At 42.3% G+C, this 18,643-nt stretch overlaps 3 protein-coding genes across 3 annotated transcripts; 2 read left to right on the top strand and 1 right to left on the bottom strand.

Annotated features, from left to right (window-relative positions):
* Positions 1-946: 946 nt before the first annotated feature.
* On the top strand, positions 947-10,581 carry ttll9 (tubulin tyrosine ligase-like family, member 9; the record flags this gene model as incomplete). The annotated part of the gene is made up of 14 exons (XM_080533552.1): positions 947-961; positions 1,165-1,211; positions 2,418-2,513; positions 6,472-6,583; positions 6,879-7,064; positions 7,364-7,432; positions 7,607-7,697; positions 7,805-7,845; positions 8,071-8,158; positions 9,059-9,117; positions 9,274-9,470; positions 9,910-10,023; positions 10,204-10,328; positions 10,511-10,581. 14 exons carry the CDS (start codon positions 947-949, stop codon positions 10,579-10,581), a joined length of 1,311 nt encoding a protein of 436 aa, XP_080389678.1.
* Positions 10,582-12,274: 1,693 nt separating this feature from the next.
* fam217ba (family with sequence similarity 217 member Ba) lies at positions 12,275-14,323 on the bottom strand (the record flags this gene model as incomplete). Its single annotated transcript, XM_080534537.1, has 4 exons — positions 12,275-13,709; positions 13,808-13,872; positions 14,021-14,111; positions 14,217-14,323. The coding sequence occupies 4 exons, from the start codon at positions 14,321-14,323 to the stop codon at positions 12,275-12,277; spliced, it is 1,698 nt and encodes a 565-aa protein (XP_080390663.1).
* A 1,284-nt stretch (positions 14,324-15,607) lies between these two features.
* On the top strand, positions 15,608-17,246 carry ppp1r3da (protein phosphatase 1, regulatory subunit 3Da). Its single transcript, XM_080533743.1, has 2 exons — positions 15,608-15,701; positions 16,103-17,246. Exon 2 carries the CDS (start codon positions 16,131-16,133, stop codon positions 17,049-17,051), a length of 921 nt encoding a protein of 306 aa, XP_080389869.1. The 5' UTR covers positions 15,608-15,701; positions 16,103-16,130; the 3' UTR covers positions 17,052-17,246.
* The last annotated feature ends 1,397 nt before the right edge of the window (positions 17,247-18,643 follow it).

Below are 18,643 nucleotides of genomic sequence, written 5' to 3'. Positions count from 1 at the left end.
TTCAATCTGTAAAACAAGAAGCAATTCTATTACAAAGTTGTACTGTCAGTATCTAGTACAATGTTAGCTTTTGTATCTGTAAGATTGTGCATGTACACTTCAGTCTATTCAAGAATGCTCCACTCACACCTCATAATCAGTCTTCTTAATTGAACTTCAAGAGATACACAATCATTTGGCCAGACAAGAGGCTCTACATTGATCATCTGGATACTTTTCATCAGCATTGTTTGGCTCCTGTTACTCCTTTGGCCTGATTAGTAAGAGGGAGAATGAGAAACTACAGTCAAGATATGCAACAGCCAACATCACAGTAGGCCTACAGGTTATAATTGTAGGTAAAAATCTCTTTCTACCAGATCATTATCTGAATCCACACAGCCACTGCCTCATGCAATACCAAGTGAGACTGTGGGATGAAAATACTAGACAAATCATACTTGGAAACCTCAAGAGCACGAACATTCACATATATGGTTAGTCTGAACCACCACATTATTTGTGTGTTACCTACAATGTTGCCATGTTGCCAAGGATTCTCTGTGGAGATATTGGGTCAGTGTTGGCCTAGTTCCAAATGTAGCTGATCATAGATCAATTTCTATAAGAGTATGGTCCAAACCAGAATATTGTGGCCTACATAGAGTGTATAATCACTGTTGCCTCATCTGTAAATGAGCGGGTAAAATAAAACAAACACTATTTCATTTTTCATTAAAGAAATTAGCAAATGCAGGCCCTTATCTTTAGGCCCTCTATCGCCATCCTGTGGCGATTTGTATTATGTAGGTCGCTACTGAATTTAGGTTGTCATGACCACAGATGTTGTCAAATTGAAGGTGCTGAATCCGGCTGGCCAGCTAACAAACAATAACATCGCTAGATTGTCCCCAGTTACTTGCTGAGCATTGGAAACGTATGTGGTTCGTTTTACCCAGCAACGAACATGTCTAAAAATAAGGTGAGAATGGAACTTTAGCTCGTAGCTGCTCTCTTTAGTTGTTAATTAACTAGCTAAACTTACTAATAAGCCACCTGACTGTACTACTTTAACTTGGCGAGATTAAGCTAGTCATAGCAAGATGTCATGGCAGCGAATTATCCTCCTCCTAAGTGATTTCACTAAATGCAAAACTGTTGTTTACTCATTAATCGCTTTAGCAGACTGCAGGATACAAGGGTCCCTATGGTTATCAAAAGCGAAGAGACGGGTAAGTTGTTCAGCAAATATAGTTGTTTTGATACCCACCTTGCCCAAGCAATGGAGAGGTAAACCATGGATATTCCATCAACGTCGCTAAAGCACAATCCAGGCTTGTTTTGAGAAGGCGGATTATATTATTTATGATAAATATAAATCTCGCGAGATGTATCTAAATAAGCCTGGATTGTCCTTTAACGACGTTGATGGAATACCCTCCAGAGGTCTAGTTGTTTGATTGGTTGATTATTATGGGAAATATCCATGTTTAGTTTAAATTTGTGTCCAGCATACAATACTGTACTGCTAAATGGATCAAGATAAGTTAAAAGGTTATATAAGCCTAATGTATATGACATGGTGGCGATTGACTAAATGTTACGCTCTCCCTGAGATGTTCGCCACTAGGGAGGGAGAGTGCAACAAGTGTAAAAATAACAGACCATGGGTGTGGTGCAAGCATTTAGACAACTCAACAAAAAAGGGTACCTTTTAAAGAAAATGATTTATTGCTTTAGTGCAAAGTATATATAACAAGTGGTTACAAATGTACAACATTCATATAACATTAAACAATTAACAAATAACTACCAAAAACTGCCGGGGATTAACAAAGGGTAGGAGAAGGGAGGGAGAAGGACCATGCGAACGGTGTCACAAAATAACAAACACAGACAGCCCTATAGCCCTTCTCCCTTGGCGAGGAAAAGAGAAAACAGGGGTCATCAACACACTAACCAACATCTATGAACAAAAGAAACAATTTCTAGTAACAGAACTCAAACAAAATCAATCAAATCAATCAATCAAAGAAGTCAAACAAAACCTATCTCAAACTCTCTCAAACAAAACACAGCCACTTCTCTCTCTCGCTACACATGACAAACACACGTTAAGTAGGAGATATGATCTTCTGTGATTGGATGACCGGGGATGATTGCTGATGGAACACAGGTGAGGGCTGACGAGACAACGATGATGGACAGGAACCAACAACCAATAGGGGAGGAACCACCCAAAAAAAAAATATATATAAATAAATAAAATATATATACATTTTTGAAAAAGCTCCAGGGAGCCACTAGGGCGGCGCTAAAGAGCCGCATGGTTGCCGACCCCCGACCTAGGGGGAGACAGACAGAAGCAAAACAAAAACAGACACAGGACATAATACAAAACATACAAGTCTGTAACACTAAACATGTTGTGTCCACAGGGAAGGAGGAAGAAGCTGTGTGCGTTACAAATGTGGCCTAACAAACACAATTCAGGATGTCCTGCGGCAAAGACCAGGCTGGATTGAGGTTAAAGAGTGAGTTTTGTGGGTGTGTGTGGGTGTTTGTCTGTGTGTGTGTCTGTGTGTGAGCAGATTGTCTGTCTCTGCCTGAGCTGAGGAATGGTTTTGTGCTGGGGGACAGAATGGTGAGTCTGTTTCCTCTCTCTAGAAGCCAAAGATGATTGACAATCGGGCTTGTGCCTGTTTAACATATTGACTGACAGAAACATGCATGCACACACACACACACATACACACACATACACACACACACACACACACACACACACACACACACACACACACCACTCCTGCCACTGTGATATTACATGACTCTCTTTACAGCACGTTACCTCCACCCTGTGACCTCATATCCACTATGTCAGTGATCTAGTATGTCAGTAATCTAGTGTTCTAATTTACCACTAGTATTATGTTGAACAAAATATAGAATGGAGACAAGTTGACAAATATTGCAGTTTATTTGTCAGTAATTATAGTGATAGTATGAAAGGCATATAAGAAACAGTTAGTATAGTGGCTTCAAACAACCTTCAAGTAACCACCGTCCAGGCAAGGCAGGGGTTTTGACGCACATCCAACTATTCAAACCGACAAAATCGTAATCCAGTCCAGGTAGAATTGCAACAAAAATATGGATTTATTCTCCTTTAAGTATAAACACAACATTCACAGTTCCAGTGGCATCTTTAGAAAATATCATTCCAATCTTATAGTCTCACTTTCTATGAGTTTGTCAGACTCTTTCCTTCAGTCATGTGTGTTTGTCAGACTCTCTACTTGTGTGTGTGAGTTGTGTGGTCAAAAAATGATTCCCTTACCCAGGCCTGCCAAGACTTCCTGTCTGCTAGCCTCACTTCCTGCTATTTAAACAATTTCCCTGACACAGTTCAGACCAATGGGCACTAGGGGGGAGCCATCATACCATCATATTCTATGCAATCATTCATATTTCATTCAATCATCATGGTCATTACTCAATGGCAATAATATGCATTTGGCTCCTACAGTTAGAGTAGTATTTTCTTAAAGGGGTTGGTCTGGAGCAGGGTCTGTTAATTCTGTAGACCAGTCCGCCGAAGCTGAAAAGAATAACATAAATAATAAGTTACTAATCACTGTTCGTATATAGCAAGTACGCTCTATGAAACTTGTAATCTCAAGACAATCATTTTTAATAATAATAATAATAATTCTAATAATAATAATTGTAATTTCAAGTGAATACTGTGGATCTTCAAAACGTTGAGTCGTGGATCTTACTTAGATAGTGGATTCAAACAAACCCTCCAATCACTCACTTCTTCCTCCAATGTGTCAACCACTTCTCCTTTACCTTGATGATGTTTTCAACTTTCTCCTCCTTCATCAGTTTTTTGGCCGCCTTCTTTTGGGCTTTCTTTTTCTCCCATTCCAGCCAGCCATCCTCAATCCTCTGTCTCTTCTCCTTCATCCTCAGCAGCTTTTCATGGTTCTTTTGTTCCTTCTTGGCCCTGATGATGATCTTAATTCCCCCTTTAAGGACCAGCCTGTCACCTTTGTGCTCTTTATTGTAGTGGGTGAGCTCAATCTTTTGCTGGTTCCTCTCTTTGACCTTGTTATTCAGCCAGCGCACCAGTCTCCTGTGCTTGCTTTTATCCTTTTTGGGTGGACCTTCCTCCTCCTCCTTTTTGGAGGTTGTGACCAACTCCTCCTCCTCGTCGTTGAAGTGAGAGCACTCGTTGCTTTCCTCTTTCTCATTGTCTTCTTCCTTGTCCACCAGGACGTGTTTGGGGTTTTTCCTCCTCAGCTGAGTCTTCCTCTCAGCCTCCTCTGCATCCTTGAGGAGCCTCTGATTGGCCTCCTCTATCTCTGCCTGAGGGATGATCCTGCCCTTGTAGACCGCTTCAGCATGGACAATTTCACTCTCACCCAGCTCGATGTCCATGAAGATCCCAGGTCTTCTCCTCCTCTGCTGGCGCTCTTCCAGGACCTCCTTTCTCTCCTCCTCCTCTCTCCTCCTCTGCTCCCTGGTCTTGTCCAGGTGGTTCAGTCTCTCAATCTCTCTCAGCTCTCTCTCTCTTGTTGCTGCTTCTGGGGCACAACGGTTTGTTCTGCGACCATTGCTGCATCCATCCTTCTCAGCCTCTCCTTCTCCCACTCTCTCCTCATCTCTAGGTGTTTCTGTTCTCCTTCCAGAGTCTCTTTCTCCATATTTTTTCTCTCTTCTCTTGCCTCTCATTCTCCTCTCTCTCACACTCCTCTTCCCTCTCTTCTTCCACCTGAATGAATGATTAATGAATTCACTTTATTTTACACATTTTAAATACAGTGCACAGAGTTGCCAAATACACACCTCTTTCTCTTTCTCCAGCCTTTCTCTCTCCAAATCCTTCTGTCTCCTCTGTCTTTCATCTGTTTCTCCTTCATCCTTTCTTACTTTGTCATCTTTCGCTGTTTCTTTCCCGTCCTTTCTGCCTCCATCTCTTGCAGTCTCTCCTCTTTCTGTCTGCCCTTTTCTATTTGCCTGTGAATATCCCTCTGTCTCTCCTCTTTCTGTCTCTCCATCTCTCTTTGTTGTTTAAGCCCTTGCTATTTTTACATCTATTTCTGTTTCTCCAAAGCCCTTCGCAAGGCAATCTGTCTCAATCTCTCCATCTCTTGTTTCCTCCTCTTGTCCACCCTCTTTTCCTCTTTCTCTTTGTCACCCTCCTTCAAATACATACAACAAATATACCTCCCACATGAATAATCTTTACACACATACATGCATTGGTGTGTCCACATACAGTTGCAACATTTACTATACATTCTCTACCAAGAGCATGCATATGAAGTTAGTGAAAAAGTTTGTTTAGATGAAAGTTCAGCCTTGCCTTCTTTGTCAGGGTGTTTTTATCTGCCTGTCTAGTCTCTCCAGTCGGCACAGGCCATCTTCCTGGACTTCTCCTGCTCCTGGTCTTTGGAGGTCTGGATCTATTGCTGGAGCTCTGTTCTGAGGCCTCTTTCTCTCTCTACCTTCCACCTGCACCTGCCAACCAGGGTCTGCATGGCCTCTATCATGCACTATCATGCACAGATCAGCCTTAAAACATGTAACGTTAGATCGATAATGTTAGACAGGGAATGCAGATTTATTTTTATGGCGTTCCAAAATCCGATGTGACAGGAACGCTGGCTGTCCACGGCATTAGTCAACTACATGCTCACAACTAGTCTCCCGCTCACTGCTCTCCATCAAAAATGGCACATCCATCAATAATATTATATAATAACAACTGCTCGGATTAGATTGCGGGTTGTTTTGGTTTAATAAGTGCCGCTATACAGCTATAGCTATATAGGATTGGGCCTCAGTATGCCTATCTGAAACACACACACACACACACACACACACACACACACACACACACACACACTCTCTCTCTCTCTCTCTCTCTCTTAACTTGTCATTTCATTTTCACAGACCTTTTCAAATAAACAATCCCTGGGTTCACACCCCTGGACAGTGCTTTGGTTTATTGTCTTCTATCCTGGTGTCTCATGTTTCTAGGTGAATGGGAAACTTAAACTACTAGAGGTTTCAGGTCTGAAGAATGCTGGGTTGGGAGTGTATGCGTGTGTGTGTGTGTGTGTGTGTGTGTGTGTGTGTGTGTGTGTGTGTGTGTGTGTGTGTGTGTATGTGCGTGAGAGGAGAAGAGTTAGCACTCTGGCCTTTGAACCTTGTAGGATCCCAGCGATCATTAGTGTGTGTGTGCGTGTGTAAGGTTGCAGCGGCAGACACAAGAGAGGAGAGATGGGTGTGAGAAAGGTCAGAGTGTAAGAGGCTGAGACTGTGGTCTATGGAGTGTGCGTGTGTGCGTGTGTGTGTGCGAGTGTCTGTATGTGCATGCGTGTGTGTGTGTGTGTGTGTGTGTCACACTGCATTGCATGTAATGATGTGACAGATGCTCTTTCCAGTGTAACTTACTGGAAATGTTTCATCTGTTCACAGTGATGGAGAATGGGATTTTAACTGGTGTGATGTTGGGTGGCTCAGAGAGAATTTTGACCACTCGTACATGGAAGAACATGTGAGGATATGCCACTTTCGCAACCATTATGAGGTAAGTGTCGTTATAGATGTATTGTATGTATTACATGGTCAGTTCTATTTTCACACAGATAATGGTAAAACAAAATCGCCAGCAGGTGTCACTGTGTATTATAACATCATACTGTAAAACATAACATCGAGGTAGAAGGGGATGAAACAACATTTTTATCATTGACTAGAGGAATATCTCTCAGAAGGACGTAAATTCCTTAGTGGCACTCTGATGATTTAGCTAAACTATGGCACTGTCTTGTGTAGGATCATAACACATCCATCACAGTCTTTTACTTTGCTGTCTGGTGCAGCTGACCCGCAAAAACCTAATGGTGAAAAACCTGAAGAGGTACCGCAAAACCCTTGAGAGGGAAGCTGGCCGCATTGAAGCGGCCAAATGTGACTTTTTCCCCCGCACCTTTGAACTGCCCAGTGAGTACCACCTCTTTGTGGAGGAGTTCAAACGAAGCCCTGGCAGCACCTGGATCATGAAACCGGTGAGAGGAACCACAGTAAAAGGGACATTGTAGGCTACATAAGCTTAACATTCAGTAGCACAAGGTTATTATCATCTACAGAAGTTAGGGGAGTAGAGAAGAAGACAGAAACTCTGTAACACACTATCTACTGACCTAATACACACTACTCTCATTTCATTAGAAGGGAGCCTCCATATATCTGTTTGTATTAATACAATATATTATATAATTATTATATTATTGAAATACAATAAATGTATTAAGTAAATCTCCTTTACCTCCTCCTTAATCTTTCCTTTTTGTCAATCTTTGTTCAGGTAGCAAGATCTCAGGGGAAGGGTATTTTTCTGTTTCGAAAACTCAAAGACATCATGGACTGGAAAAAGGTAACAGTATGCCTCAGGATAACTACCCGACAGCTACAGAGAACCCGACAGATCTTGGCTACAGCTGTACCTGTATGTTTGTTAGTGTACTGAAAAATTACAAGCTAATTTGTGTGCGTACACACACAAACACACACACACACACATACACACTTTATGTTTGTATTTGTACAGGATGGGAGCCGCTCTGAGGAACAGAAAGACGAGACTCAAGTGGAGAGCTACGTTGCACAGCGCTACATAGAAAACCCCTACCTTATTGGTGGTATGTTTATCACACACAAAATGAAATAATTATCAAATGGAATAATTATCTCCCAAATGACTCATGTATTGCTAGTATCTGACTCTCCTTCTGGCTTTTCCTAACAGGCAGAAAGTTTGACTTGAGAGTGTATGTCCTGGTGACATCAGTAAGTATGGATGTGCTCGATCATCAATCAACATCATAAAGTTTGTCAGTTGAGGACTAAATCTCAGACAAAGATGTGACTCATTTCAGTGGTTCATAGACCACTTGCGGAATGTCATAACTGATATGTTTGTCCAGATATCCAGTATGTGTAGTAAAATGAAAAGCAAGTACACCAAAATCCCTGATAACAAAGCACTGTCTGCATTATGTGTGTCTCTCTTAGTATATCCCACTCAAGGCTTGGTTGTATCGAGATGGCTTTGCCCGCTTCTCCAGCACCAGGTTTTCTCTTAGCAGTATTGATGACCAGTGTATCCTTCTCATTGTTTACATTCTAGCCCTTTGACATATGAGTCTATTGATTATACACTATATAGCCAAAGGTATGTGGACACAATTATGGTCTGGGACTGTTTTGCATGGTTTGGGCTTTCTCTTTGCCCTTAGTTCCAGTGAAGAGAAATCTTAATGCTGCCACATACAATGCAATTCTAGAGATGGCCCTTTCCTGTTTCAGCATGACACTGCTCCTATGTACAAAGCGAGGTCCATAATGACATGGTTTGCCGAATTTGGTGTGGAAGAACTTGACTGGCATGCACAGGGCCCTGACCTCAACCCCATCGAACACCTTTGGGATGAATTGCAACGCCGACTGCGAGCCAAGCCTTCTCGCCCAACATCAGTGCCCGACCTCAGTAATGCTCTTGTGGCTGAATGGGAGCAAATCCCTGCAACCATGTTCCAAAATCTAGTGCAACGCCTTCACAGAAGAGTGGAGGAGTGGCTGATATAGCTGCAAAGGGGGGACCAACTCTATATTAATGCCCACGGTTTTGGAATAAGATGTTCAACAAGCACATATGGGTGTGATGTTCGAGTGTCCACATACTTTTGGCCATGTACTGTATAGTTCACTTCGAAACGCATTCTCATTTCACTACGTTTTTGGGGGGTCAGCTCCATTTAAACAGTCAATTCAGTATAAACAATTATACATTGAAATGTACTATTATATATTGTATTATACAATTTTTTTTCATTCATGATAAGTTATCACTTGGAATGTTATCACTGGAATATAAAAGGATTTGACCCAAATTCAGATTTTCTGTAGCAGCAGCTGCTGTTCCCCTAGCATCCCTTTCATCTCTTTCCCTAGAAAATACAATAATACACAGACAAAACTATTCCTTAATGCCTCTCCTAAGATGTCCACCTCACCAACGTAGCCGTGCAAAAAACAGCACCAGATTATGATCCTGAGAAGGTCCTTAAAAAACAATCAATAAAGAACATGCTTTTGTCAGACTACTACAGCACTGTCTAATCAACCAATATACTGTACCGTATGTCTCTCTTTCTCCCTCTCTCTCTCTGTCTCTCTCTCTATCTATCTCCATAATCCCTACTCATGTCTGGGTAGGGCTGTAAGTGGCAGATGCAGCAGCTACGACGGTACCTGGCAGCCAGACATGGAACAGAGACAATAGAGGCTCTGTTTAAGGACATTGACAACATCTTCGTCCGTAGCCTGCAAAGCGTGCAGAAAGTCATCATCAACGACAAGCACTGCTTCGAGCTCTACGGCTACGACATTCTGTTGGACCAGGATCTCAAACCGTAAGACGTGCCACTACCACTAGACCACTACCCCCCACCCAACCAAAGATCTGCATTTCTCAGTCTACACCTACTGTAGCGCTGAATTTATTTGCTGTATTTAATGTGTTTTATTACTGTGATGGCAAGCAATGTAAGAAAATATAATATTCTGACAATTAGTCAGACCATGTATTGAGTAGGTCTCTGCATGTGATAAAACAACACTGCAATTTATCTTTAATGACACTTAATGTTTACTAAATGTTATTTCATATTTTGGTGAGAAATCACTGTGAAGTGGTAAGACTGCCACCTCTCTTAACGAAGTAAGATAGTTGTAAATTCTCCTTTTTAATGTCTTGCTTTTTTGGGGGTGGGGTGCATTGTATTGCAATGATGTATGAAATGTGCTACAAATAAAGTTTGATTTGTTTTAAACTCCTACGTTTCTCCCTAGGTGGTTGATTGAGGTGAACGCCTCTCCCTCACTCTCAGCCAGCAGTCAGGAGGACTATGAGATGAAGTGTTGTCTGCTGGAGGACATATTACACATCGTGGACATGGAGGGCAGGTAGGGATCTTCGTCACCGAGACCCTAGGCTTCAGGAAATTATTTCATAGGTCAAAGTCTATCTGATCCTTTCATGTATTACTGGTCACTAAGGAAAACAGAAGAGAAGAGGAAGCAATTAACATTGAGTGGAACTGGGAAACAGCCGCTTCACTAATTAGCTGCGTTTTCACTCTTCAGGTTGCCTGGCAGAGAGAAGAGGGTTGGTGGCTATGACCTCATGTGGAACGACGGGCCGGTCTACAGAGAGGATGTCACCCTGGAGACACTAGGCAGCTCCTGCTTCACCACTAACACACACTTAGGTAATTAAGACCATACCTCTAACTCCTTATAGTTAATTACTATATCGAGTTACTATATCAGTCAAACAAACTTATTGAGAGTACCAACAATTCATTTGTTTTCAGTTACTGCCCACCCACCAACTGAGGAGCTTAATACAAGATTGTGTTATTACAGTGTTTGTCTCTCTGCTACTGTACAGGGTGTGTAAACAACAGGAAGAAGCAACTCCGTCAGCTGCTAAAACCCTTTCCCGGCCAGAAGAGGATATGACTAAATACAAGGTGTTTCCATGTGAAATCAAGAGTTATGGTATATAGGGAATATATTATCCCACACAAGTTTCACATGTAAGATTCATAATTAATAACTAATAATAAATAATAAAGTATTTTCTTAAGACCTGTTTTGTCTCACTCATGCACAGTGAGGTCTTTATAACAAATTGTTCAACTTTACAATGATACAGTGCAAAACATATTTATTTCTATGCCTTACAAATAACTGCATTCGACATTGAGATATGTACCACAACCTTTCCGTGTGCATGTCTGAACATACAACAGCTCTAATCCCTGATCTATGGTATTGATACTTTACATGAATATCAAATAAATTAAGTGAAGAGGTGCAATTTGATGATGTCATAACAATTACATGAAGTGTTCTGATAAATTAATTGACATTTACAAACATTACAAGAAGGTGATCATGGTTATTATGTAAACATGGAATAATATACATTGTCTATTAACATGAGGACTACGTTTGATATTCCATCAACCCATCACATTCAACCAATGGTATAGCACAACGAACATACCAAAAAAGTATACATTCCACTTTCATTGCTTTACATTTTTCTTCTACCCATGAAAATGTAAAAATTGTAAACATAACAATGTCAATGATAAATACAAGTCGACCCAATATCTATCATAAATAGAACTATGGTATACAAAATTTGGAAAAATATGCATTTACATTCGTAGCAAACATTACACTGTCTCTCTTGGAAAAAAAACAACTTAGCCTTAGGCAAAATATATATGTAACAGACTGAAAAAGAAAAGAAAAGCCCTTAAAACAAAGTCATTGCACAAGTACCGTATACTGTATCTAGAATAAATTACATCATTCATATTCAACTTGGACGTACAACCAAACTGTCAAAGCAACACAATAAGACCACTAATCGTGGCTCTCCCTGTTCAACAACTGAACCCTTGGATCAGTAGACACTTGAAACATGAGGCACCAAAGACACAGAAGCAATAATGACATCAGTCATCACAATGTCAAAATAGTGAGAGAATAAAGAAACAAATACAGTACTTTCCAACACCAGAAATAACTACATTAGACTAATCGTAACAGCTTATATGAGTGACCTGGTTTTATGAAAGGTAGTTTCAGATGAGCAAACGTTCTTGTATTCTATAACACTACAGTGTAAGCCTACAGTGTATGTATGATCTATTTTCAAACATCACACACCTGTACTGACAGTGGCTGTACTGTACAGTGCAAAGAGCCTTGAGCCAAGGTGTTCAGTTTGCTGTAAAGCCGTAATTGATTATACAGTCTGAAATTAAAAGGTCTAGCAAAAATATTTTCTCTACACAATCTTAATATCAGACATTATGATCCTAGCTCCATGTACAGTGAAGGCTTGCATGTATTGTCTTGTCAAAATTGTTTACTAACAGTTAAACATTACATTAATCTATAGATATTTACTTTATGTTGCCTTGAAATAATGTTTTTGGTTATTGATCTATGAAAGTATATAATTTTAAATAATTCTAAATGAAATAGCTTTTTTTTTTTTACTAACTAGCTGACTGATTTAGACTAATACGGTTCTAGAAAAATATGTTAGTAATGTGCAGATCAAACACAGACTGTAGCTGTAATCAAGCATAGCTGTAAGCTCCACTACTGAGCAATGTGCTAGGGAATGTGATTACTTTGCAACAAAGTGAACATTTTTTGCTTTGCCATTTGGCTTGGCGGATAGTGGTGCTTTGGAAAGAGCAGGCGGCTCCTTCGCTGTTCTTTTAACCCCATTTTTAGACACCGGACCTCTTGCTTCTGTTCTTTGCCAGTCTTTCTCAGCCTTCTTGGTAGTGTTGGCCTCTCGTTTACTTCCAGAGTAAACGCGTTTCTCCACACTTGCAGCCTTATCCCCGCTGGGCTCTTTCCTGGCCTCCGTTTCTGTATTAGCTCTGGCACGGCCCTTCTTCACACCGGCCTGGCCTTTGCCACTAGTGTTAGCGCCGGGCTCCTGGGAGGTTTTGCGGACATTGCCCACTGCTTGCATGTGTCTCAGGTGACTCCTTCCTGCTGAGGGGCTTCCTGGGGTTTGTACTCCTCCTCCTCCTGCGTTGCTGCCTGTGGCCCTGCCCTCAGAGGAGGTGACCCGGCTCTCACTGCTGCTCCTTTTGGAGGGAGCTCCTGGTCTGGCCCTGCGCTCTAGCAGGGGGCTTAGGCGCGAGTGGCGCTGGTAGGCATACAGGGAGCAGCTCCCATTGCAGAGGGGGTAACGAATGTGACATTGGGGGCAGACGGGGAGTCGGAAGAGCTGCTGCTGAGCTGCCGGCGAGGGGGGGTTATTGAGGGGTGCGAAAGGGAAGGCCCGTTGACACTGCCGTGGCCCTTTTGGGGAGCTGAGGCGGGTGGGGGGCGCAGTGTGGGGACGAGGAGGGTTGGTAGCCGTGGAGGAAGGGAAGCCTAAAGGCCTGGGGCGGCCCCCAGTGGCACGTACACTCTCCGCCTGCACTGTCTGGATCTGGAGCCACTCTAGCTGCAGCAGCCTCTCCAGATAGTTCTCCAGGGGGCCCACTGGTTTGGGCCTCGGGGCACCTTTTCCCTCTGTGTGGAGGAACACGGCCAGCTGCCGAAGGCTCCAGCTGTTGAAGGGAGGAGGCAGGAAATCCGGGTAGCTATAGCTGGGGCTGTCATCATCACTGTCGCCTGAGGCCCCGCAGGGTCCTGGGAAGGCCGGGGGGAAGTCGCTGGAGTTGATGACCTCCGCGCGGAGGTTGAGGGCGGGCGGGGTGCAGGGGGTACAGGGCGAGGGGAGAACGGGCAACCTCTCTGAGTCGGATAGGTCACTGGCACTGTCGGTATCGTCTTCCTTCTGCTCGTAATGCCTAAGAGACTCTAGTGTGGCGACTTGAGTGTGTGTGAGCGTATGGGGCTGCATTGGCCCCTGACGCAGCCCAGGTATAGGAGACAGGGGCAGAGAGAGAGCCCTGCGACTCCTGCCCAAAACGCCATGGTCCTGATCTATCTCAGTAAAGCATGGGGACATGTGCTGTACCTCTCGCTTCTCCTCTTTCCTCTGTGTAGAAGAGTGTGTGTGTGGTTTAGACTTCAAGCCTCCCTCTTCTTGAGGGCTGTGGAGAATTAAGAATGGTGTTGAGAATTTGACTAGACTGTCACTAGATTATGACTGATTCATTAAAAAAGTTACAGGGCCTCACTGTAAACTTACCTTGGTAGTTTGCTTGTGTTCCGGGTAGTGCCAGATTTGACTCCGCTCCCTTTATATTGAGTTCCCTAGAAGAAAGAGGACACATTATTGCTAACTCTTGCAATCTTTGCCTGCCACTGTGGCACAAGCCATTGTTAATCAAAGGTGCAAACTGTCACAAGAAAACCTCCCTGGTTTCTTTGGTTTGATAAGATAACTAGTCAAGACTCTCACCCTCTGAGCTGTTGTCACGGTATCCTGAGCCGGGAGGGTATTTTTGAGCTGAGCTCCTGCCTTCTTCAACTTGTGGCCTCTCTTTGAACTACTGAAACAGGAGAGTGGTTTATTATCAGTCATAATACTCGTATAGACTAATGACATTCAGGGTATGAATAAATAATCATTCCGAGCAGCGTAGTATTGTTATTACCTGGTCACCGGTCCGTTATTTTCTGCATTTTTCACCCTAACCTTCTCTTTAGAAACCAGCCGTTTCAGCGCCGTGGACGCCGTGCGCTCCTGCATGATGGGTCCCATGGTGCTGGCAAGGGACCGCTGCTGTTCTCCTACGCAACTGAATAATGTCCTTGCTGCTATAGTTGCCAACCTACATCTCTTTGGAGGTACTCTATTCTTAGAATGAGGGTAAAATCATCCATTTCATCGAAAGTGCTGCAGTGCATCGTGCGCAGATGATGTCGACCGTCGATTCCCTTACAGTATGAACACAATACTCCAGTTTTCGCGAGGGTTACTGTTTCCAGACACGGTAGCCTAACGTTGAGCCCTCATCCAACACCAAGCGTGCAAAATATTACTGGACTACTTACTAATGCATGTGTCCGATCATTCTCCCCAGATGCGCACGAATAGGCTGAAGACCCGCTTTGTTCGGTATAAAATAGGTTTGTTTACATGCTGCTGTCTGACTCGCTGGTACAGTGAAACTGCTGTCTGTGTTCTCTGAGCTCCGGTCAATGTAAATGTGTGTAAATTAGAATTTCTTCAAAATAAGAGTACCCGAGTTCAACTTTATTTTGCATTTAAACATGGTAAATAGGAGGAATCTATGAAGCACACACAATATGCTAATCATCTTAACAAACATATCAATCATAACCATATCATATTCAGTATAGTATTGCCGCATAAGGGTTTGTAATTGTTTATAGATCCTAAATGATTAAAAAAATAAACTTGATGAAATGGTATTGCCCCACAATTAATAAATAATCTTAATTTAATTTATTTTAAAACGGCGAAAAGCAAAACCGGAAGGAAACCTAGATGGAGTTTATATTAGAATTCAGAAAACACAGATGAACAGATGAAACTGCTGCTATTTGCCAGCTACAATGGAGTTCTGGGACTTGTAGTGCTTACAACTGTAACGCTGTACCCCACAGAAAGGCTGTGGTGTTTTTTATTTAATTATTAACCCTGTAAACCATTACATGTATTTTAAGTTCCGTTTAGAAAACGGTCATGCCTCGAATATTCTCAAAACCTTACAATTATTACTGTAAGTATTTGTTCAAGCACTTCATTTCCCAGTAGACTTCATAGGATGTCAGTCTCCACGTTTGAGAGGGTCTTGAGCAAGGCGCTGCGCAGAATCACTGATCTCCAAATCACCTGTTTTAAGCAATGTCATCGAATCTGCGTAGTTCTAATCTAGGCTGATACTCTCAAACGTGGAGATCGCCATTACAAAGTGATACCTTTAACTGCGCGCATCTTTGTTGATCTCCAACGTGTGATGTACCGTGTACGCACATGAACACCGCCACATCCAGTGCACGTCTGTCTACTTGAGTTGCTCGGGCTGCTCCTATGAAATACCTACTGTAAATGGAGTATCTGGCTTCGGCTTAAACCTGCAAATTATAATTGAGAATCACTTAATGGTTTGATGGTGAGGTGTTGTAATTCGTTCACTATAGTTTGTATTGCATAACAATACAGGCAACCATTTTAGGTGGTGTAGCTACTGTAGATGTAAATATCATGCTTCGGAAGTTACGCCCACTCTTAATGAAAGTCTCACTGTAAAAAATGTCAAATACCTAAACATTCTGATAGAAAGGATCCTTTATTTTACAATGAAGACATTGCAGTTAGACACTATTTTATTGATGCACTACAGTAAATGTAACCGCCATCCGTGATTCATTTCAGTTAGTTTCACCCCAAACAAAAAGGATACAATTACTTTTAACACTGAGTAAAAAATAAATAATTGCACACTACTTTTTTTTGCATACAATATACTTGAGTATACTCATCAATTTCTTTTTAATTACCCTTTTCTACAAGATGTGCAGAACCTCAGCCATACCAGATCATGGATAGATCTATTGGACATTGGCAGGAGGGGAGTCCATCTAGGAAGACAGAGCTGCCATTCTCTAAAGCCACAAGCAACGTCCCCAGGTCACACCTTATGCTCAATCTGACTGAAATGCTCAGGCAAAAACCTGATACAGAGAGAAAGCCTGTTCGAATTCGCCCCCCGAGCCCAAGGGCCCCTCCACCCAAGGAACTACAGTTCAACAAGGGTCTGTCCTGTGAGCCCATGCCCAAACCCATCATCAGAAGACGCTCACGTTCTCTACCCTCCACCTCAGAGCGGAAGAGGCACTCCCGTAGCGTTGGGGTACGTTTTGTGGACTCTCTGGGGCTGGACCTTGAGGATGTGAACATTTTCAAAACCGGAGAAGATCCATTTGTGCCACAACATGTTACCTTCAGGCTTTTGATGGGTGCAGAGTTGGCTGGGGGCAAGAACTTGGAGATCTCACTGCCATATTTTAGACCAGTGTTCCTTCAACAACCTGGTGATCAGCTTGATTTCCTTAATCGCCTGTGCCACCAGAGAGTGTGTCTGGAGAGAGTCTTGTGCTTTGAGCTGGGCATCATTGGAATAACCCAGGTCCTCAACATTGACTTTGAGAAAGATGTCAGCGTACACTACTCCTTTACAGACTGGAAGAGCTGCACGGTAACCAAGGCCTCTTGGGTCTCCACCATCGCCAAGGCCTGGGACGGAATAGAGGGTCAGCTCAGTTGTGATACTTTTCGCTTCCACCTTCCTGTTCCCCCATTCCTGAAACCAGGAGCTGTATTGGAGTTTGCAATCCGATACCAAACTTGTGGGACAGAGTACTGGGACAACAATGACTGGCAGAATTATAAATTGGTCTGCCATAACTACAAGCTGACCGTGCCTAAGGAGTGTGAGGACAGCATGGTGCACTTTATTTAAGATGATAAAGAAGGGAGCACTTCCTGACAAGTCATGAGAACCTGCAGCTATAGCATTCTTCTGATAATACTGTGTTCGTTATAGCAGATATCTGGTTGAATACCACTTTATACTGAAGGAGCACTGAAACATTGGCATGTGTGACTATTAGTGCCATTCTTTAATATACTTAACAGAGCACATCTAATATTGATATTGAAGGGTATGTTGTTGTTTTTTTAGAAAATGCAGTAGACACTTTGGGGAGAAGACTCCACTTTATGCACTGAATATCACACATTTCTCTGTGAAATTCCTGATAATTTCCAACTGAATAATGCACTTCTTTCCCTAGTATGTTTTCTACATTGTGGGTGTTTTATGTTTTTGTAACAGGCCTACCTAACTCGGCTCTTGATTAAATCAAACTTACTCAGCGAGAAACAGGAACAATTATCCACAACAGGGTGGGTGTGTGGAATACAAAATCCAGATCCATATTTCAAGTAAAAGGCCTTAGGCCTACTCTGTGAGTAACTGGTGGCAAGGTTGTTTTGAAGGCAAATATTACATTCATGCACATTTCTAAGATAAGTAGGCCTTCTTTTATCAAATGTTTAGCAAAACACTAATGAAGCCGAGGAGACATTGTGGTTATGTGTTCATAGTTGTTTATACCTGTGGTAACCTAACTTATGAATAATGGGAATGCCATCCAGGATTCAAGTTAACCATTTATTGTAGAACGGTAAGTAACAACGTGGTCCTCTTGTCACTGGCTAGCTTAATCTGGGACCCCAGCTATTCAACAGGTAACTCAAGCCCAATACATCTGGTGGTCCCCTACTGGCGTGGGGTGGTACTACAGGTAGTCTAACCAGGATATCACCTGTAAATGTTTGCATAATTCACGTTTGTTCTTTATTTTTATTTATTAAAGCACATTGATCATATTCCAACCAATTGTATTGAAATATTGTAATACGTTATTAGTTCACGATTTAATTAATGGAGTATTAATACTTCACGTGTAAAATGTTTCCATAACAACAAATCATGGAACGCAAGCGACCTAAAAACGCGCGCACTCACTGGCCAGAAGATGTCGCGCGCCCTCCGCGCCTCCTCCTTACTGACTGACTGAGGAGAAACGGACAGCTATTTGACAATACGCCGAAATAACATAACGTGTCTATTTGGACGATAATGTAATGTTTGCGCTAGTCAAACGTTGTACGATACGTCTATTAGCCAAGTGAAATCGATTGAAGTCGATGTTAAATGGAGAAGAAGTTTGATCCAAATGACCTGAATCAGCTAGCTGCTAGCCTGCTAACACAGACGTCAGACGTGTGTGTATCGTTGTATCGCGTTTCATGTCTCCTCAGTTGGTAATAGGACGCTAACGCCAAGTATGTAGCTAGCACAATTTTTACAGGAAGATATACATGTTTCCTTGTTGGTTCTTTGCAGACTTACTAGCATTTTTCGATTTTCCTGAGAGGAAAGTAGGGCTTTTTTTTTTTTTTTTTTTTGCAGATGAATGATGGCGTCGCATCAGAGTCAGGATCAACAGGTGAGAACAGATTGTTCCATCTCTATGCTTACCACCA

This window comes from Nansenia antarctica (genome assembly GCF_963989245.1).
Source record: "Nansenia antarctica genome assembly, chromosome: 6".
Taxonomy (NCBI): domain Eukaryota; kingdom Metazoa; phylum Chordata; class Actinopteri; order Argentiniformes; family Microstomatidae; genus Nansenia; species Nansenia antarctica.
The sequence above is the reverse complement of the archived record's forward strand: the minus strand, read 5'-3'. Positions and strand labels throughout refer to the sequence as shown.

Excerpts from the sequence above, each read along its gene's own strand:
- ppp1r3da (XM_080533743.1), top strand. The coding sequence starts at position 16,131 with ATGGATAGATCTATTGGACATTGGCAGGAGGGGAGTCCATCTAGGAAG.